Here is a 21,570-nt window from a genome sequence, read left to right on the forward strand (position 1 = left end):
TCTAAATCTATGGCAATATTTCCTTTCTAGAAATATACATGTAAACGTTTAACATACAGTAAAACATTTATTCTAGCAGGTCAAAAGGTCTTGTTGCTGACCCCCCCCCCAAAAAGATAAACTTCAGGTTAACTAAGCATAGTATTTGCATAATGAATAAAAGGTTAAAAAATAACATTAAGATGTTGTGTATTTAATTAAAACCGCAGGACTGCAAGTGATCATTTGGACATGCATGGAAAAGTAAGTAAATATATTCATATAGTACAAGTACAATACAAGGACAATTCTGAAATGGGAGTGTGAAAAAAACATTAAAACACTCAGGGCAACATTCACGTTGTTGCGTTCTCAGTAAATTGTTATTTTCAAAAGAATTCTAGTCTTTGTTAATATGTCAAGAACGCTTTTAACAATTTGCATATGACCAATTAAAAAAAACATAACTTATAATAGCTGACTTAAACTGACAGTCAAAAGGCATTGCAGAAATAATCTCAGACGATATAAACTATTGGGATAAAATAGGTCTGATAGACAGGTCTAACAACATTACTGAGTTGGGAAAATGAAATGCTTGTGTTAAACAAATTAAGTTTCTATAGTCATTAGTACAATGAGATAGAGTTCAAGAGATACAACAGCAAAATGTATAGTGCTTAACATAACACACAACGAAAGACATACAAGATGAAAAAGAAAAGTGCCAATGACAATCACTAAAGCTAACTATAGTTTGCATTTTCATTTCAGATGAACCATTGTCTTCAAAGAACAGCCAGCAAAATATAGTGCTAGCACAAGTCTCTACATTGTATGAAGAGTGAAATCCAGAAAAATCAACTTGAACAGAAAAAAAACGCCACAATAAACGTGCATACTTTTAGTGCATAAAGACATGTCCTTATGTTCATGAACAGAAATCCTACTTCTGCAATGTTTCACATTGCAAATAAATCACTGATATCGGATAGCTCAGGTGGAGAAACTTTACTGATTACAAAACCTAAAATTCCTTGTTTGGGAGGTTTTATCGACATGGTAGTCCTGATAAAAACGACCATGCACCATGACAGCAAGGGCCGTTAATATATACATGTCTTCGCATTATTCCCTCACTAGGAGGGCAGACAAGTATTCATCACATCATTCAGGGGTTATTTAAATTAAATTAACCCCAGTTCAAAATGTGTATTCTGTATCCGACTGCAATGGATTTTCATTCAAAATAGAAAACATCCAATATTGACAATTTATTTCATTCATAAGGCTGTTATTCATGCAGGAAAATGTATTTTTGAATGGGGTAGTCGGAGGCACCAATGTGATTTTAAGGCAAAATGATGAATCTCTGAGTGTGAGTGAAAGAGCAGTGATAAAGATTGTGAGCTCTGAACGCTAAAAACAAGTGTCAAGGTATTTTTTCCTGTAGTGGCAACTAGGGGTGTGCACGGGTACACGTGTAACCGGTTAGTAAATCATAACCGTTTAGGAAAAATAAGTCAACGAAAACCGTAAAAAACAAAAAACGCTGCGCCAGTTTCAATGGGAATCGCGACGGTCCATACTTTCAACATAGTTTACATATTTATAATTCAAAATTCGTCCCAGCCTTTATACCACGGATACTCTAGGGTCTATAGCATATAACCGCTTTTTCTGATTACAGTTTAATGTAACAGTAAGCTGACAACATCCTAATTAACACCGCACCTGCAAATTAACCGCACGGAGATAATCATGGCAACCGGTCAAACAAAGGTTATGTTTGCAATCATTCTGCTCGCGCATCCGCCTTGTTGATAAACAAATATCCCTCTATAGCGCGACTGCGGTTCACTTTAAAAAAATAATACTTTTTTTCATTAATAAAAAAAACGGTTAACCGTGTACACGAAAAAAAAAAAAAAGGGGTTGTGTAAACCGTTTACATTTTTTTGTAACCGTTCACACCCCTAGTGGGAACCAGACAGGACAGGGAGCTCTCTAGAGATGATGGGAGATCTGATGGGTAGTCACTATGGCTTAGTTAACATTTGGTTTGTTCACTGAGAGGTTAAGGGCTGTGTTACACCTCAGAAAGCAGCCAGAATCGAAGGTGAGAGGTCACACAGAGAAACGTCAATTCATACAGTCTCACAAATATAGAAATGGCATACATTTAAAAAACAATAAATACCATTAATAACCTGGTGTAGAGAGGGAGAGTGAGAGCTGGAAAGCGGGTATGTGAGTGACACAACAGATTAATTCCCTTCAGACTTGACAAAAAACAGTAAAATATATTGACGTATTGCAAAAATCTGCAGAAAGCGATTATAAAAAAACTTTAACTTGGTTGATTCTAATTTTTGGTTCTGTGGCCCAACTGGTGAGGATATGAGAGTTAACTTTAGAAGATAGCTGCCCATGTGGAGAACGTTAACACAAGCAAGTAGAAAAAGTCACATGCTAACAACCTAGCTATTAGTGTATCAGACCTTTAGTAAGCCAACTGCTAGCTTCTGATATACTTACACGTATACACAGAGCCACTCACACAGTTTATACACCTTATAAAGGGGTTTACATGAGGTACGTTTTTTGGGGGGGGGGGGGGGGGGGGGTGCAGGTTGATATGATCTTGACACAATAGGTTATGGGCCATACATTACACTTTTTTAGTGTATCCAGGCTATTGCATCTTTGATGGTTGAGTGCATTAGGATAAAAACATTGATTGAGCTCAAGGCCCCCCTGCAGCATCTGTAAGTATAAAAGCCCTGTGTGTTGTGTTTGGTTATTCGCTCGAACGTAGAAAGTTAAAACAGTTGCTGTGTTGATGTGTTACAGAACATGCGCCGATGTGTCCACGGGGAGAGTGTTGCTACGGCAGTAAACTCGTTAGTGATGCAGTCCTATTGAAGTCCAGTGAAGTGTTGTATTGACTGAGGGGGGGAGGCAGAGGGGAGGGAGATGGAGATGACAGCCGAGGAGAGTGGGGTTTAAAGGGGGGAGAGCAAGGTTGGAGTCCAGCCCCTGTAGTTTATGGCAGAGTGAACAGGAAGCTCTCTCAATAGTCTCAGTCTATTCCCAGAAGGCTTGCTGCTGAGCTCCAGGCTTCAGCAACATGGCTCCACTGGAGGGTAAAAAAAGAAAGAAGCGGAGGCAAAGGAGACAGGCAATAGTTCAGGTGTTCGGACTCTTTGGGGTCAGCGAGGTTTCTTTTTCCTTGCTCCGACTCTGCCCCCTGGTGGTGAAGTGTAAGCTATGCCTGGGCGGCGGTGACCTGGCTCATCATCTGGCACTAGAGTGGGACTGTACAGCCATGATGACGTGGGAGGCTCCGCCTTCAGCCCTCTGGTGGTGGTGGTGGTGGTGGTTGTTGTTGTGGTGGTGGTGGTGGTGACGCTGCTGGCCCATGCCCGCCAGCACTGACATGGCCATGGCCTCCGCTGCCGCCCGCGAGCTCAGGCCGTTGGGCCCCGCCGAGGGGCTTGGGGCCAGGGAGCTGTGCTGGATCACCGGGGCCGGGGAGCCGATGGGCTCGCTGGACTCCTTCATGCCCCCCTCTGCAGCCACATGGAGGGACGGGTGAACATACAGTCAGTCAGTCTCGGACATTCATTCATTTCTGCACAACTACAGAAAAACTGATAAAGGGGTGGCTGTTTTGAACCATGCAACAGGTGGAAACAGAGAGAGCCACCACAAGCACATTCATCTGAGTAGAGTAGCTGTAGGAGGAAGGGAGTAGGAGAGGGAGCCCACCTAGGTAGGCCGTCTTCTTCTGCATGTTGGTGACAGGACAGTCCTTATGAGCCAGCAGCAGCTGCTTCAGATGAGCCACCTCGTTTCGCAACAGTGACACCTCATTCTGAGAGGGACAGTAAAGCCAACGCGTCAAGTATCAAATAGACACGTGTTGTAGGGCTGCTTGAGCCACACAGCTAAAGCTGTGGATAAAGCACAGTTCCAGGTTGTTCTACTCCCAGCATTCAAGTACTGGGCTCGATGCCTGATACTGCAATCTACCTGCAGGCAGCCTCGAGCAGGAGGCCTCAACCCCGAACCTACTCCTTAAAGGGCTCATGTCATGGCTCCAGGTGTGGGTGTGATTGGCTGGTACAAGCCGTTTGGCACAGGGGAGGAATGATCTTCATAGTGACATCACAAGAGTGGGCGTGTACACCTAGATGTATGCTGGATAGATCAGTCTACCAGCCTACCCAGTGGACTGTAGCAAACGATGCTCATCTATTCTTCATATATATTTGGGTGGACACACCCACTTGTGATGTCACTATGAAATCATTCCTCCCCTGTGCCAAGCGGCTTGTACCAGCTAATCACACCCAAACCTGGAGCCATGACATGAGCCCTTGAAGGCCAGGGATCTGAATTTGCTATAAAAAAGGAGCATGATTCCCAGGCCCACTCACCGACAGCGAGACGTTCATGGAGTTCAGCTCCTCGGCCTTCTTCTCCAGGGAGCAGACCCACACCTTGCGCTTCTGTCGGCAGCGCGAAGCCGCCGCCCGGTTCCTCTCCAGGAAGCGCTGCCTCCGCTCGTCGGGGTCGTCCTCAGCCGTGCGTCGCCGCCTCCCGCCGGTGGGCTGGGCCGGGGAGAACTGGAGGGAGGGGGACACGTCAGGATGACACCCATAAGAGGTGGAGGAGGGGGGAGAGGTGACACCCATAAGAGGTGGAGGAGGGGGGAGAGGTGACACCCATAAGAGGTGGAGGAGGGGGGAGAGGTGACACCCATAAGAGGTGGAGGAGGGGGGAGAGGTGACACCCATAAGAGGTGGAGGAGGGGGGAGAGGTGGATGGATGAAACACACCAGAGGTGAAGGTGGGTTGTGAGGCAGAAAAGTAAAACAAGAGGTGGAGGAGTCAGACAAGTGAGGGGGTGGAAAGGCTGACAAGAGGCACCCGTTAAAGGGGGTGGGGGGGGGGGGGGGGGGGGGGGGGGTTGGTGCTGACAAGGGGCACCCATAAGAGGGGGAGGAAGGTTGGGAGCCGCAGGAGTGAATCAAACATGGAAGAGGGGTTGGGCAGGCCTTGAGTCACATCACAGTCTGAATCAGAGTAGAGTCTGAGTAATAAAAGGTTTACGAGAGTGTAACACACACACACACACACACACACACACACACACACACACACACACACACACACACACACACACACACACACACACACACACACACACACACACACACACTAAACTTGAATGTCTCTCAGTCGTTGGGTGCCTGCTGTGTACCTGTGGCTGTGCGGGGGACGGGGCGTCTGGGTGCTGCACCAACAGCTGGCTCTGCTCGGCCCTCTGGGGCACCATGGGACTGCAGCCCATGCCCATCATACCTCCCATGCCCAGGCCGGATGGGCTCTGCTGCGACAGCGCCGCCTTCAGACGCTGCAGGAAGAGGAGCAGGAGAGGGAAGTGAAACCGCATGATTTGAGAGTTCCTTTGACAAACATCTACATAAAAAAACGTAGGTTATGTTGTTGTTAACTTCATAACACAATCATAATGAGCGTATAACACTCTCATGGGATTATTAGCAGAACAATTATTGAACCTTTAGAGGTAAAATGATCATGTATTCGTCATATGTTGAATCTAAGCAGGAGAATTAAGAGGAAGCATAAAAACATTGCTGACACTGTATGTCCGTTACATTAAGCAAATAATTTCTCAATACGTTCATGCAGAGTCCGGCCAAAGGCCATAAGTTTTTTCTACCGCTAACCTTTGAGGAAATGTTTGTTTTCTGATGACATTTGCTAAACTTAGTATATTGCAGAGGTAGCTAAAGATGTAACTCGAATGGCCCATCCAGTAAGATTTAGACCGATCTACTTGAAGCCAATGGACAAAATCAGTAGTTTCCGATTAATCGGATGATTCTTTTTTTCTTTTTCATATATCAACTTAAAAATAAAAACTAACACGCCAACTTAACTAACCCCCCAAGCTTCCTCATTTTCATCAAGAGAGCTGCACCACAACGAGTTACAATGTGTCATCATTTAAGTGTGGCTACAGTGTGTGGGGTAAATAACCACCATTTAAAGAAATATTGCAGTCATATGATGATGAAAGCTAGACCACAGGACGGGCCGGGGGCTGAACCAGTACACAGACAGAACACAAGAGATGGAGTTGGGGCGGAGGAGAAGGAGGCACAGGAGGAGGTGGGGGAGCAAGAGGGAGCGAGATAAAGCAAGACGGAGACAGAAATAGAAAGAGCCAGAAGGCGAGTGTCTGGCCGTGCGCTGACCATCTTTGCCTCGGAGTGGATGCTGTAGCCAGAGGGGGAGCTGGAGCCACTGCTGCTGCCTCCCATGGGAGGTCCAGGGATCCCAGGAATGTTGGGCACCATGCAAACGGGCCGGGCCAGCTAAGGAGGACACAAAATAATAATGCATAAGCACTCTTACGATGAGGCAAATCAGAAAACTGGTGCTGAAGGCCAAACATGCATGGATTGCCTATTGAGCTGTGTGTCTGTATGCATGGTTCAGAAAGGATTCACCAGGACTGCATGAAATAGATGTAGAATGACTGTTTAGGCTTACGTTGATGACAGAGGGCATCTGCACTGGTCCTGGGAGCACCGGCACTGCATGCCCATTGGGGAGCATCATCATGGGGTAGTGGCTGGTGGGAGAGCTGTTTGTGCACACAGAGCAGATGTGATGTTATCGTGTTGAACTGCAGAAAGGGCTGCATTCAATCCAGGAGGGGAGGAACTTCAAGGGACCATTTGGGCGATAAGCTCACCCCAGGGTGCGATTGGAGGGTGGTGTCTGGGTGATGACGGAGGTGGGGGAGGGCATGGTCGGCTGAAGGGCGTCGAACCCAAGGTGGAGCGGGAGGGACCCTGGCCGCACGATGGTTGGGGTCGGGGCCGAGCTGCGGGGCGGGGTGTCCTTGTGGAGGGAAAGGGGTTCGACAGTTAGGTCAAAACGTCGACAACACCTGCGGCTGAGCGGGTTGGGCGTGGCTCAGCTTGTGGAGGACAATAGGCAGAGTTATAACTGTATACTTTGATCAGATATTATATGAATCTAGGGACTACTGTGTGGATTGGGGGTTTAAAGCTAACTATAATAAAACATTAAGCCTCAATTTAATGATGAACACACCAACAGATGATGCATTTCAGGTTTTGAATGAAGATTTTTCTTTTCCCTCCATGTCATCCATGTCAATACGGCACCCTGGATAGCACCAGGGAGACTGGGACAACGCTCGCTCTCCTACCCTTTTCATGGACGGGGGGTCCCCATAGCCCCCATCGGAGTCGCTGGAGATGGAGCCGGGACTGCACGGCGGGGAGGAGTCCACCTCTACGGGGTCCTCCTCCTTCACCTTGACGTCCGACGGCGTCTGCAGACCCTGAGCGGCGGGGTGGCTGGCTGCTGTGAGCTGAGGAGGGGGAGGAGGGGGAGATAGAGCAGGGTGGTGTTAAGATCCCTGCCATCCCTACCCCGGCCCGGGCCCTAGGGGACTCGGGAGCTCTGTAACTCAAGATGAAGTTGCTCTTGGGTCATGAGGGACAACCCACTTATGGCGCATCACATTAGAACCGCAGCCATAGGCGTAGAACACAAGCTCAGTTGGACCGCAATCTAGACTATTTGTTCCAAGAGCGTGTTCATTGAGCAGCTGTTGAACGAGATGGCAAGTTAAAAAAGCTTATTTCCAGCAAGCATCGTTGTCAGTGTTATCCCAATTCGAGAGAATATGCAACTGATTTCACTGCACTTTAGAAAGCGATGGTTTCTATTCTATGGATTCACACAAGGGGTTCAAACAAATTCCTCTCTATTCGAACGACACATGGGGCATGCAGATGTGCAGGACTTTTTCATTATGGTTTTAATTATGCCAATAAAGGAAATTGATATTCTACAACCAAGATTACATTTTGCATCCGTATTGGGAGGAGGAAACATACATTTAAGGATCTGAGCTGTTCTGTAAGACTAAATCAGTATCCGGCATAATAAATGTTTGACGATCAGTGGTGAAAAAGTGTGATTTCTGCTTCCTGCCATTGAACACAGACAGGGGGGTGGCCTCCGGCTCTTACAGGGTTCTTGGACCTCTTGTCGTCATCCTCCTGCGCTTTGCGGAACTCGTGTTCGAAGGAGCTGGCCAGCTCGTTGAACAGGCCCACCTCCTCGCAGTTCTTGAGGAAGCGGGTGGGCGTTGGAGTCTGGTCTGGTGGAGGAGAGGAGTGGATGGGCGGAAACGACAAGAACAAATGACTATTCAATGAAGCGCCTTTGCACTCGGATCACACTCTGATGTCTGACGCCGCTAAATATAGAACGCGCCAGATTCATCTGGTTTGGATAACAGGGACACTGTAAAACACAGGCGAATGCTGGCTTTGTTGGTTTTATTTATGGGAAAGCTAAATTTGAATCTTTTGTTACTTGTTTTTATGCTTTAAATAGATTTTACTGCCCTGGAGCAGAGCCACAGAGATGCGTGTATAATTGAGCCTTTTGCATTTAACTCCTTACCTGCAATAATGACCGAGTCCGTTCTGGCTGGTCCAAACTTGAGCGTCATCTCGTGCTTGTGTTTGTGTACCGCCAAGTGGTCCTCGTTTGTAAAGCCCTGTAGTAAGCATCAAGGGAGAAATGAAGGAAAGAGAAGGACAAGGAGGCAACAATACATGAATTAGTCTTCACAAGGTTGGCCACAGCCAACTGAAGAGTCATGGCACCTAAACCCATAAATATCAAATGTCCGATAATCAGAGACAGAGAGGGAGGGAGACGTTCTCTCTGAGATGTGTCCCAACAGATGTATACTGAACCATTGTGCGTTAGCCCACAAAGAGGAATATCCGTGTTGAATAGTAGCCTGCGCCTCAAACGCACGGTATCAGTGTCTCCTATAGCCCCGGGACGTGGCCTCAAATATCTCGGCTGCATGCTACAAAGCCAGAAAGACGAAATAGAACTGGGAAATGGCGCGATGCACTCAAACAGTTTCCAGGGAATATGAATAGTCTTTATTTTTACCACAAAAGGAAGTGGTTGAACACGTTAAGCAGTTAAAATTGACAAAATGGTGGCACGGATGAGGTCCCAAACACTCAAAGGGGTTGACTTAGGAAAATGGGCTGTGGCGGCGGTGACGCCAGCCTGTTCCTCATGGCCTTACAGCCTATTCCTGGCCTCGCATCGACGTAGTGAGTTCAGTCGGTTGCGAGAGTGAAGTGGAAAACACAGTCAAGTGTCGGGCAGGGGGGAGCGGGCGGGGGGGGGGGGACGCCTTATTTTTAGCCACGCCGAGCAGCATCACCACCGATACAACCGCAGGTCTCGCTGGTCTCTTACAGCCAGGCCCGTCGGGGCAACTAGGAAACTATCTCCGGCTAATCTCTCTGCAGCGCATACTGCCAGATACCATTTCAACTGCCCAAACTGTAAATAAATAAAGGCTGGCGGAGAACAGGGTTCCAAGTAATGTTGTCAACACGTTGGAAGGAAAAGTCCTCGGCCCAAGACGTTCCCAAGACGTTCTGTAAGTCCTGTCCCGGCCGTCGCTTCCCGGTTAGTGCTGGGGCTCGGACCCCCGAGAGGGGAGGGCCAGGTCTCCAGGTCTTATCCAGGTCCCTAACCAGTCTCTGGATTTTTAATACTTCTTAGATTGAGTGACAATAATCCTTTTTAAATAAATTATGACATACAATCATGATATGTATTCAATCATAATTCATGAGATGTTAAGTGAAGGATGTAAGGTTTTTTTGTATGTTGTATGGGTTCTGTAACAAAGTGATAATAAATCACAACATCATCTTGCTAGCAATGTATAATATATTAATATTATCACATCATTCTCAATATACGTTTTTTGATAAAACTCATATCCCTCCCAAGGATAATGATTAAAGTCATCTTTACTTCATCCAATATGATAATCATCACAATATAACACTTGGTTAAGAACATAAAACTGCATTACTATACCCAGTTATAGTGTACCAAAGGCACACAACACACACAAGCCCAGGTGTGTTTACCCATCAGCCAATTCACACTTAAATAACCAAGACACTTCAACCTTGAGGGTGACAAAGCATGCCCCGTTAAACCAACATTGACATCAGTTTGACTTCCATTGTGTCTACACATCGATCAAACGGCTAAATAATGAATGATATCAACAGATGAAATAAGCAATGATTGTTTACATGTTTACATCACAGTGGGTGTCCATAAAGTTTTTGAGGGGAAAAAGGAAACAAGCAAATCAATTATTTACTGGACTGCTTTGCGTGTTGCATTGCCTTACCGCCTACGGTCAAACCAATCTCACTGTAGAGCAGGCTGAGGCCAGTTGAAAGCAACAAATTCTAAATCACACTTCAGAGTAATGCAACCATAACCATTCGATCCGTCACAATACAGTGGTCTTATCTTTGATCCAGGGTATCTAGTTAGAGTATACCGTCTAATATGGCGATACTGTCTGAGCGATGTCGTCTGGCTAATTTAGCAGAATTACCCAGGGAGAGGGGCCAAACCTCCATTATCGGTATCAGATCTGGTGTATCCCTCACAGACAGGCTTAACTTCACTTTCTCAAACACAGCGTCTTAACCGGCTGCCAGAGTACAAACCAACCAGCAAACTGTTTGATATGGCCAACTTCACACTACTCAGGTGGGAGCATGCCAGCCTGGGCATTGTGGGATTCTTTGTGATGAATAGACAGTGTAGTCCACTTGATACCAAGTTAGGACCATGTGGATATTGGAGACACGGCTGGCACAGAGCTGATTCATACCAAGGACTCAGACCTGTGTTAGCAGGGAGCAGATGTCTAAGGTGGCAGGTTGAAACAGTAATATTCACCCATTACTCATTTCAAACACTGGTGAGTCACCGTTAAATCGAGACACTGTTTGTTTCACAAGACGGAGTGTAACAGACAAGACAGAATGCCGTCAGAGGGAAGCTCAAAGTGAACGTCGGCTACCGCTGTAGGAAACGTCAGAACAGTTGGCAACTCGCAACATGATATGATGAGCCAAACAAACAAAGCTGTTCCAACATAAATATATTTAATTGATACATTAAACATTTGAAATAGAATCAATGTCAATATCAATTTCAGCCAACTTCCCCAAGGCAAGCAGTACACAGACAATACAATGCTCCCTCCCCCTCACCTCAACAGCTGAACCTAAGGCAAGCAAAGAGATAGAGAGGGGGGAGAGGGGGGAGAGCTTACCTGTCCACAGCCAGGGGCAGCACACACAAAAGGTCGGTCATCCCCCATTTTTGCAAAGAGCTTGCAATGTAACTGTGGGAAAAGAGAAGAGGAAAACATTGTTGTGGCTTTTCTTCTCTCGTCTTCTTGATTTGTGAGTCGCGCATCCAGCAAACAACACAGCAGGGATGCTGTGGTTTGTTGTCGGTAGTCGGGACTCGGGAGCAGGAAGCAGAAAGGCGTTTAAAAATATCCCTTTCAAGAGGGAAAACACACACACACGGAGGTAGCAGGACAAAGTTTCCCTGGTGACACTTCCATTCACGCAGGGGGCTTCTGCTTGGCCAATGAGGACAGTTTACAGAGAGGGCAACGGCTACGGACTACACAGTCATCTCCCTCTACCTCCCTCTACCTCCCTCCCACTCCCGCCCTCTCACTCTCTCTCTCTCTCTCTCTCTCAGTCAGTCTCCACCACCCCCTCTGTTCACTTCTCAAACAGCTCCTACCTTCTCTGTACGAAGGCAGTTAGCTAAGTTCCTCCCCCCTTAGCTATCTCAAGATAAATAAGCTCCTTTCTCCTCTACGGACGCTTACCTTTTGCAAACCAAATGCAATTCTACAGCACACATTTCTTTGGTAGACTACCAGTGAACCCTAGCTCCGTACAATGTAGAGTGTGCACGACACAGAGAACCTTGCACGTTTACTTTCATGTATGGAAGCATGCGTCAGTTGTCTGCCTAGGAACATGGACCCATGTGGCGTTGGAAGGTCAACAGACACATTTAGATGTTATTTGACCTTGTTAAACACTGTTCATGGAGAACATTTATTATCATTGCTGGCACTAGCATAAAAAAATGGGGAAGTTCACTTTGTGGGAAATTCCACCATGAAACCCAGGTGGACATTACTGGAAACACACCCGCTCTCCCAAACTATTGCCCAATACCATGGACTAGGCCTAAAAAAATTTTTTGTTTGGTTCCGGTTTCCGACCGACCCTGTCAATTTATGTCCGACCCAAATTATTTTATGAGTTTTATAAAAAAATAAAAAAATAAATTTTTTTAATGTAATTACGTTTTGGTACAGCACCTCTATAATTACGTTTTGGTACAGCACCTCTTCATTCTGTACAAGGATGAGCGAATTTTCTCGTTTTTAAATGAAAACAACCTACCTATCATTCGCTGCCGCTGGAAAAAATAAAATAAAAAAATAAAATAAATTCCCTACCTACCCATGACCTCAACTGACAACCAACAGGAACCAAACTTTTTTTTTTTAGGCCCTAATCAACATCTGTACATGTCAATGTGTATTCTCAATGTGTTTTCAATGGGTCTTCTCAGTAACAACACTTTTTTTTTTTTTTTTTAATAATGGTCACTTGATTCACAACATGGCTTAAAACAAATGATTAAACCAAAACTATAACGAAAAATACCAACCTTTAAATTGTATGATGTCAAAATACTACACAGGAGAAAGGGGGAGCATGCCCTTTACTTTGTGGAATAAAATATAATGTAACAATGTTGGGGTTCACAATCAAAGAACAGAGTGGAAAAGTTTGCAAGTCCACTTAATCTGTTGTTTTAAAACCCAAGATTTCAATCGGGTGACAAAACAAATATTTTAAACTTCTTCCCAGAGTACACGCTATTGACCAGAGTTAAATATGCACACGCCATTGTTTCAGTACGCATCTACTTGCGACCGACACTGACCTGGTACCAACTAAGGTCGAGCAGTCCCTGCAGCCTCTTGCTCAGTTGTCTCCATGAAAGAGCAAAATTGTTGCACAGAAACAACACACACACACACACACACACACACACACACACACACACACACACACACACACACACACACACACACACACACACACACACACACACACACACACACACACACACACACACACACACGCCAATACTATCCAGCATAAATTTACTTGCACTGCAGACCGCGATTCAGGAATTTTACAAAGTTTTACAAAGTTTTAAATATGGGAATGTTGGAAAGCAGGGAAGGTTTCGGAGAATGAATGTGGAGTCCAGCTATTACACAATAACCCATTCCACCACACGAGATGCACGCCAATGTGCATGGCTCTTCCTGTGTGCGCAAACAGACGCTAAAATAAACAAATACCATTGAAATATTATGTTAATCTTTTAACAATGCAGCCTCTGCCAATGTTGACAAAGTCACATCAATTAACAAGGGCGATAAGTGATCAATCTGTGCAAAAGGCCCCACAAAAGCCAAGCCATTGAGAAACCCCTTCACTCCAAATAGCCTAACCGTTCCATGGATTTGAGCACACTAGTGGCACCAATATGTTTGAGTGGGACAGATTATTCATGCTGTTGGCACGGGTATAGCTTTATGAATGTTGTCCCAGTGTTGAAGTCAGGCTTCTTTCCTCCTTCCATCAGTACTGCTGAGGAAGACCGCTGTCCTGTGCCAACACATGATTCCTGGTCTCCTGCACTTCAGCTGTATGGCCTTGCTTGCACTTTTGATTGTAATATGTTTTACCAATTGTCCCTCCCTCAGCTTACATTCTTTCATTGGAAGAAGGGAACTACTCCGATCCCCCGGCACAATGATTAAAGGGCTGATGCCGTTGTGCCATTTGATTTCTTGCAGACCCCCCAGGTTCGTGAGAGGAAGGCAGCATGCCATTGCGAGGGCTCTCGCAAATTGCTTCCAATCCACTGAGTCAACTTGGGCAGAAATGCATCTGCAAACGAGATACTGCAGCCACCTCATTATACCATGGGTGTGGACAACATATGGAAACAGAACCATCTGGCATTGATTGGCTGGGGAAGTTTACATTTCGCTGCAGGCCTAGACATGGTAGAGGTCCACATGGCCTGGCTCACGCCGACATGACATGTAGGATTACGGTTTTGGGGGTGGAAGACACTTCTGCAAGAACCACACAACCTAAAAATGTATAATGTAATGATATGAAGCAATAAGATGTTTAAATTTGTCCATCACTCCTACTATCCCCTCTTTACATGTAGGATCATGCAAGTAAACCAACTCAATTTACTTATTCTTCTACTAACTACCTAATTATTAAGTCGTTGGCTAGTTCATAGTAGGAGTAGTAACAGATCGGAAGAGAAATAGAGTAGGTATAACTGTCAACAATAAGCGACATGGTGAACGGCATTGAGCTAAACAAGCTAACTTAATACACAAAACCCTAAAAATTAGGGTAAATGGTCGAGGATGACTGCCCACTAGCAAAGTGAGTCCAGACAGCCGTGACCGACCTCAAGAATATACTCTGGTACATAAATCACTGTGATGCCCTTTCACATGATTCACATGATTGATTGATGATGATGGAGCCACAGATTCCCCCCTACACCTATTTATGCCTCCATTCATCCAAGGTGACACAGATTCCAAATGGCCCCAATTCTATCTCCATTACCACTCATTGAGCCCATCATCCTGCTGTTAACTTGGATTTCTCAGACTCAGCAGGTGTAGGGGAACGGGGCCCGGCTATAATCAGCCACAGCCATTCAGTGTTTGATGGAGACTGCTAGGAAACTGACTAAACAAACTGTATTAATAGCTCACGCTGCAGCCGCGACTCTGGAATCTGAGGCTTGAATTGCCAGAGGGTAGGGGAGACCCCCACAGAAAAGAGGGCAGAGAGAAGGGAGAGAGAAGGCAAAAGACAGAGAGCGTGATTGGTTTAACATTGGATCAAGGGTATTGGGTAGATCACAGGTGAAGCTGAAGTAAATATAAGCTGTATACACTGGGAGACAAGAGCTACGCTGCAGCTTGCTGGCAGCAACAGTTAATGTGCATTACTTATAAGTAAATTGAAGCTGAGGTGTATTTACCAGTGAATAAACATTAAACCAACATTGAGCCAAAATACATGCATGACCCTATGCATTGTGTAGGATGGAATTGAACCTCTCAGACCATTTACTCGTATCCATTTTGAAGAAGCATTTCACATTTGGTAGCAGTCAAACAATTTTAAACATTTACAGTCACATTCAAATTAATTTAAACATCAGCCGAGCAAGAGTAAACTACTAAAAAGGTTCAGTAACACTACTATTGCACCTTCAATTATATTTGAGGTTAATTTAGATTGACATTTGCTCTTAATAATTTAAAGAAATAATGTTGATTTTTCATTCATCTCTAACGTTTGGATTATTGTTGTTTAAATCGGCCTTTGCCCCTGAACAACACTTGAGCATGTTGTGGAATTATATATTTTGGTCTCAAACATCACCTACATAATCAAGGTGTTGACAGGTACAAAGACGGGCAGTGTTCATGAGCTGAATTGCAATAACAAATTCGTCATTTCTTGAGACAAACAAATATTTTAGTGAGGGGTATCCTGCAGACCGAAATGTAACCTTCTGGCATCGTTTAGGGTGAGATCTACAGGTAAACAACCATCTGGTTCGTGTAATAATCATGTAACAGGTCAAACGTTGCCTAATACAACGTTAGACACCTTTAGCCGTCGTGTAAAGTTGATTCTAGCCTCCATTACCCTCTGGCTTTGCACGAGCAAACTTAGCCCTGCCTTTTCCCGTACAAGACCGCCTATTCTTTTCACTAATTGGTTATAGGCAAATCTAACGAAAACCCATAAGTTAAGCATAAAGTTAGATCATGTCAATAACCGCAACAAGTTGAATGTCATTGGTAAAAGAGAAGCAACTTTTCCCTCTAACGTTATTGAAATCAGTTAGCTGAACCAGCTAACGTTAACTACATGCAGGCCGCTTTGGGGGAACATCACAGATTGTACTAGTGCTCATGCGAACTTACAGCGTCGTCGGGGACTCGGAATAAGAGCATTGTCAACTAACCATCAAAACGTTGCTTTGATCACCCATGCGGTTACTTTTTTGATTTGATATAAGACTCGAGCACCAACTTATTGAGTTGAAATAGCAAAAGCTAGCAGTTAGTTAGCAGTCTGACACTTAACGGCGAGCGAGAGTACAAGCGAGACGTTGTATCTACCACAACAGTTTTGACAACTAATTGAAAATAACGAATTTAAATCAGACAATAGGACAGATTTGCGCGCTTGGTCGCACTTTGTAATACTTCAAACTGAATTAGACATTGTGTAGTAATTTGAAATGGTAATCAATTGTTTACAAACTCACCTTTGCGCCCCTATCTCCGACTCCCTCTCCTCTCTCCTGGAATTTGACACTCCCCTCCTCTCTGAAACATCGCGAGGCCCACGTCACGTTAAGCATGGACAACATGGCGAGACATGACATTTCAGACATTGGCACGTTAGGTATGGGTCAACTTCAACGTCAAACAAAAACACGGTGCGCGTCAGGGGGATGGCTGACCATAAATAAATGAGAAAAAACTATTTGCAGGCATCTATTTAAGAAAAAAAAACGGACTTAGTCTTAGCGTTTTACTTCCCACATGTTTTTAGGTTGTTCAAGATTGTCTATTGCGTTTTAAGCAAAGGATTTAACACAATTTAACTTTTATGTAATTATAACCTTTATGATGAATTATTTCGTAATCTAATATCTATTTCATCATACAGACCGAACTAATTTAAATGTGTCATAATTATGCATGTACATTTGTGGCATGGTCGTTTTTGTTTTCGTGTACACGAAAACATGTATGCACATGGAGCATACATGTCTATATTTACAATTGTTCTATATCAAGTGTTAAAAAATGAGTCCTATACTTCAAAATATTTGCAAGTCTCTTTTGCAATGCAATCATGCATACAATAATGTATTGCATAAATAACAATGGCCCAACACCAGTATCGCACGTGATGTGTACCGACTGAAACAAGTGGCAGGATTTACATGTTAAGCAGAAAGCCAAAATTTTCAGTTTGCCAAGATTTGACTAATCTCAGAACCATGGCGATTCATGCTGTGAGTCTAACCTAGAGCAAACCTAGCACATAGCAGGTTAGCTCTGAGATAACCCCCAACCACAGCTAGTGTGTTTGGTCCAGTGTCTTCCATCCTATGGTAAGCGTACCAAGGGTGGTACAGTGGGTTACTTGAGGTGGTACATGGGATTTTAATGTTGAAACAGAATCATTTACAATAAGGGCGAAATGAATAGATAATAGAAAATAAATATATGAATATTATGTAGTAAATGAAATAGTATGTTATTTTAAAAAAAGTTTTTCTTTGGGCTTTCCATAGTTTTCCATTGTCTTGTTTTCCATTGTTTAGTTTTCCATGATTTGTGTTAATTTTTGTTTGCTAGATAAACACACTGGGAGCATAAGCGACATTTTAATTCCCACAGGCCATTAGCCTGGAGATCATCCTGATCAGGTGACCTCTCATTCTGTTTTGCCTCACAAATCAGTCTGGACCTCTAGTCGCCCACATCGTTTTCCTGAAATTACAATGTAATCGGGCCAATCGGGGTCAATGTCATAGGTGATGACATGAAGGGCCGATCATTGACTGTTTCGTAGTCGATGACCTTAATACAGGCTGCTGCTGGCAAACCAGTAAAGGTGTCTCCCGAGGCAACAAGCGTAAACGTTAACATTTGTAAACACAGCCATAAGTACAGTTATTGCAGAAAAAGACTCAATAACAACTAACAACAACACACGCCCACTGAATTTGACGTGGGTGGCAAGATGTCCAGACTGATCCGTGTAGCGAAACAGAATATGGGGTCACGTGCTCAGGTCTCCTGCCCGGCCATGACCTTCTTGCAGTAATGATTGTGTATAAATGGGGGTCTGGGAATCTCTGTCTCATTGGTTTTGACAATAGCAACAAACAACTTGATATGGTTAGGTCCAAAACTATTGTAATCCAAACATTTTCGAATGCATTAAGCATTGATGATCCCGTTTTCGTTTGTCTAATTGTTTCCCGAATAACAATTCCTCAAGTGAAGAACAAGTGTCTCAATGTTGGAGCGTTGGAGGCTTGCTGAAGTACAGTACTAAGGGGAAGCAATACTTTCAGCCCATAGAGTTAAATCCAATTGTTTCAACTGAACTGCTGACATCACACTCTGGATGAAACAAAATGTCTGAGCAAGGACAGGAGTGGGGGCTCGTCTCAGTGTTCATGGGCTTCCCTCTTTAAATGCTCGCCCTCAACTTTTGGAAATAAATATCCTTTCTGAATAGCAACAGGGGTTAGCGTGGTTAGAAATAAACAAACTGTTGACAGTTTGCTTTCTTGGAAGAAATCCTTCTTTACAAAAGTAATTTGATGATTACAAAGAAGTTACTTTGAAACCTTTGGATTTAAATCATGAGACAAAGTCAAAGAGAGACCCTGTGTGGAGACATTGAGAATTGAAAGACGGGTCCTCCCAAGTTTGGTATTGATTTTCAATGATAAGATTAAGAAGATATAAAAAAATCAAAAAACACTGCCCATACAATGTAAAACAAAACTCATGGTATTTCATTTTATAAGTCCTTTATCAAAAGCCCAGGCAAAAAATATATTTTTTCAAAAACAGTGAAATTAGTATTTTGAGGGTTAACATAAACAATATGTCAAATAATGGTGTGCATAAAGACTGCTATATAACTATGGGGTACATTTCCTAGTAACATTTGTGAGGGGCACAATTTTAAGAAAGGTTAAATTGACATAGAATTAGAAAGCACAAACATAATAAATTGCCTAAATATATTTAGTCAACGCAAACACAAACAATCCATTTTAAAATAATTAGACTTGGTTTACCCTTAAAAAAAACATCACAACACCTAAAGTAAAAATGTTCTAGTTTCTTACACATGTTGCATATTGGCTGATTATGAATCAAATTGACCTCCCTTAAACACAAATCCACTGTTGCATGCTTTGTTAACACCCTAAACCTTTGCATTGCTCACAAATTATTATTTTTGATTTTATTTTATTTATTTATTAAAGGATATCGAGCCTAATGGCTGTACAGTTAATTTCTCCTTTCATAAATATGGACCTTTTTGTGATAAAATAAATAACCAAACTGTCACAGTCATCTATATTATGAGACCACAAGATAAGACTGTTATAATTTCAAATCATACTTTTTATATTAATAGCTTTAATAGCATTTTCCGTTCTGAGGGAAAATTTGTTATGAAAATGGTTAATAACTTAAGTTGCAGACAAAAATAAACTGCCACACATATAACTCTGAAATTACAAAGTACGACTTGAGCGAAATGCATATGCTGATGGCTTGTGTGATCTGTGATCATCTTAGCAAATAATCCCTAGAGAAATAATACACGAGTCATATGCCTTCTTACATTAGCCGGCAAAATCTATGAGGTGGTCCCTGTGGTCTCCTTCCTCTAGTCTACCAGGAGCACATATTCCTTGATAGATTCTGGCAAAGGGAGTTCTTTGACTGCAGTGGGTAAAAACTGCACCCCAAGGCACTCCCGCACAGCGCAGCGTGCGAGCGAGCTGAGAGTGGGCGCCTTGGCCGCCATGCCGGTCAGCCGGGCCAGCAGTTCGGGGTTCTTACTCAGCTCTTTGGGGAGGGTGCCGTCGGCCCGTCGGATCTCAAACCTCCCTGCCGCCTTGCACAGCAGCTCCAGGCACTCGTCCTCCATCTCCGTGCCCAGCCCGCGAGCCAGCAGGGCCACCAGCCGAGAGATGGGGGTCTGGCCCTTGAGGTTGGTCACGTGCACCTGGGCCCCATACTCCAGCAGCACCTTAACGCTATCCAGGTTGCCCTTCATTGCCGCCCAGCTCAGCGGCGTGTCGCTGTTGTAGTCCAGATTGTTGGGAGAGGCGCCGCTCTCCAGCAAGGCCCGCACGCACTCAGGGTTGTCTTTAAAGGCGGCCCAGTGGAGCGGAGTGTCCTTGTTTCCGTCGAGGGCGTTCGGCAGGGCGCCGTACTCCAACAGCAGCTCAACACAACCCTCGTCCTTCTCTGCTGCATAATGCAATGCGGTTCGGTTATACCCATCCAGGGCGTTGACCTGGAAGAAAAACAAACAAAGCAAAACAAGACTTTGAGACACCCGTGTATCCGATAAAACACCAGGATTGATCTCTAGCTGTAGGCGTCGTAGGTTACCTCTGCCCCTTTCTCCAGCAGCAGCTCCACACAGTCTGCATCGGCTACCATACAGGCACAGTGCAGGGGTTTCAGGGTCCCGTGCATCCGGTTAACATCGGCTCCCTTGAGGCCAAAGTAAATGTAAACAGACTACATTAAATACCATATTAAGATATAATTCAGATGCATAACGATACTTATCACCGTTTTTACCTTGCGAATCAGATCCTCCACATTATCGTGTGGGAAAGAGCGGATGGCTGCGATGGTGCGAATGAGCCGCTCGGAGAGAGAGTATTTACTTTGAATGCTTTGCATGATGTACCACATAGTAGAGCTCATGTAGGGCAGGAGGACATGGCACCCGGAGTTGGGTGTCACCGCACGATCACACTGATTAACGGTACAATCTGAAAGACAAAAGTTTGTCAAATTGTATCACATGTTTTGGTTTTTGAATGCCTCTGTGAAGTTGGTGAAGTGTCCAGGCAAAGAGAAAAGTGTAGGATTATCACCCAACACTTTTCTGATCATTTCTAAGATCTGTACAACTAATTGTGAACATTTCACAGGATAGCCCTTTCATTTAATGGGTCGTTTGGATGATAAACCCTAGCTGCTTTGAGTTGCTGACTAAATATGTTCCCTGCTTGAATAGCAATTCCCCCAGAGAGTAGACGTAATACAGTTAGCGCAATATGTTGCAAGCGGTCAAATAATAATTGATATTGTTAAAACAACCAAAACCCGAACTTGCCGATTAAGAGCTTCATTGACAAACGATACCTTTTAAGGCTACCAAGTGCCAACAATGTGGCAACGCTAGCTGAGCGTGTGAAGGTGCGGAGAAAATGACACCTCAAGCTAACTTGTTAGCTAGCGATTAGAATCAAGCAAAAGTAACCATTTTACAACCAAACAATTTAATGGCACCGCTTCAAACAGCTTTCGCTTGTATCTGTATCTTGGCTTTGAAATAATTACAGACGACGTGCCATAAGACTTGGTATACATACCGTTTATTGTTCACGATTACAGAATTGGTAGAGCAGCCTTTTTCTTGCTTGTTGGACGTAAACACGGTGACGTGCATGCCACGGCCACGCCCTCTATTTAAAGGTTGGCCTGCACTCGTCCCCAACGCATACATGTATGCGTCGTACTGTGATCGGTTACATAATCCGTACATCAGCCTGTTGGTTCTTTACACTGCCTTTCCAAATATAGGTTCACTCGGTCGATGGTCAAATGCT

The 21,570-nt window shown here is 44.2% G+C and overlaps 2 protein-coding genes across 2 annotated transcripts; both read right to left on the reverse strand.

Annotated features, from left to right (window-relative positions):
* Positions 1-172: 172 nt before the first annotated feature.
* Positions 173-16,573, reverse strand: atf7a (activating transcription factor 7a). The gene is made up of 12 exons (XM_030355484.1): positions 16,432-16,573; positions 11,255-11,326; positions 8,527-8,623; positions 8,088-8,218; positions 7,256-7,420; positions 6,773-6,921; positions 6,568-6,661; positions 6,270-6,389; positions 5,249-5,401; positions 4,422-4,610; positions 3,751-3,856; positions 173-3,551 (listed from the first exon to the last, which is right to left on the reverse strand). The coding sequence occupies exons 1-12, from the start codon at positions 16,558-16,560 to the stop codon at positions 3,277-3,279; spliced, it is 1,680 nt and encodes a 559-aa protein (XP_030211344.1). The 5' UTR covers positions 16,561-16,573; the 3' UTR covers positions 173-3,276.
* A 2,136-nt stretch (positions 16,574-18,709) lies between these two features.
* On the reverse strand, positions 18,710-21,491 carry asb8 (ankyrin repeat and SOCS box containing 8). Its single transcript, XM_030352155.1, has 4 exons — positions 21,334-21,491; positions 20,531-20,727; positions 20,336-20,440; positions 18,710-20,237 (listed from the first exon to the last, which is right to left on the reverse strand). The coding sequence occupies exons 2-4, from the start codon at positions 20,657-20,659 to the stop codon at positions 19,602-19,604; spliced, it is 870 nt and encodes a 289-aa protein (XP_030208015.1). The 5' UTR covers positions 20,660-20,727; positions 21,334-21,491; the 3' UTR covers positions 18,710-19,601.
* Between the last annotated feature and the right edge of the window lie 79 nt (positions 21,492-21,570).

Source organism: Gadus morhua, chromosome 1 (genome assembly GCF_902167405.1).
Source record: "Gadus morhua chromosome 1, gadMor3.0, whole genome shotgun sequence".
Taxonomy (NCBI): domain Eukaryota; kingdom Metazoa; phylum Chordata; class Actinopteri; order Gadiformes; family Gadidae; genus Gadus; species Gadus morhua.

What these genes read in the sequence shown, in the direction of transcription:
- atf7a (XM_030355484.1), bottom strand. Translation starts at nt 16,560, where the DNA reads ATGTCTGAAATGTCATGTCTCGCCATGTTGTCCATGCTTAACGTGACG. An exon ending in TCCACTCCGAGGCAAAGATG is followed by an intron (nt 5,402 to 6,269) that starts GTCAGCGCACGG and finishes CTCTTCCTGCAG; the next exon opens with CGTCTGAAGGCGGCGCTGTC. An exon ending in GAAGAAGACGGCCTACCTAG is followed by an intron (nt 3,552 to 3,750) that starts GTGGGCTCCCTC and finishes ATGTGGCTGCAG; the next exon opens with AGGGGGGCATGAAGGAGTCC.
- asb8 (XM_030352155.1), bottom strand. Translation starts at nt 20,659, where the DNA reads ATGAGCTCTACTATGTGGTACATCATGCAAAGCATTCAAAGTAAATAC. An exon ending in TGGAGGATCTGATTCGCAAG is followed by an intron (nt 20,441 to 20,530) that starts GTAAAAACGGTG and finishes TTTGGCCTCAAG; the next exon opens with GGAGCCGATGTTAACCGGAT. An exon ending in TGCTGGAGAAAGGGGCAGAG is followed by an intron (nt 20,238 to 20,335) that starts GTAACCTACGAC and finishes TTTTTCTTCCAG; the next exon opens with GTCAACGCCCTGGATGGGTA.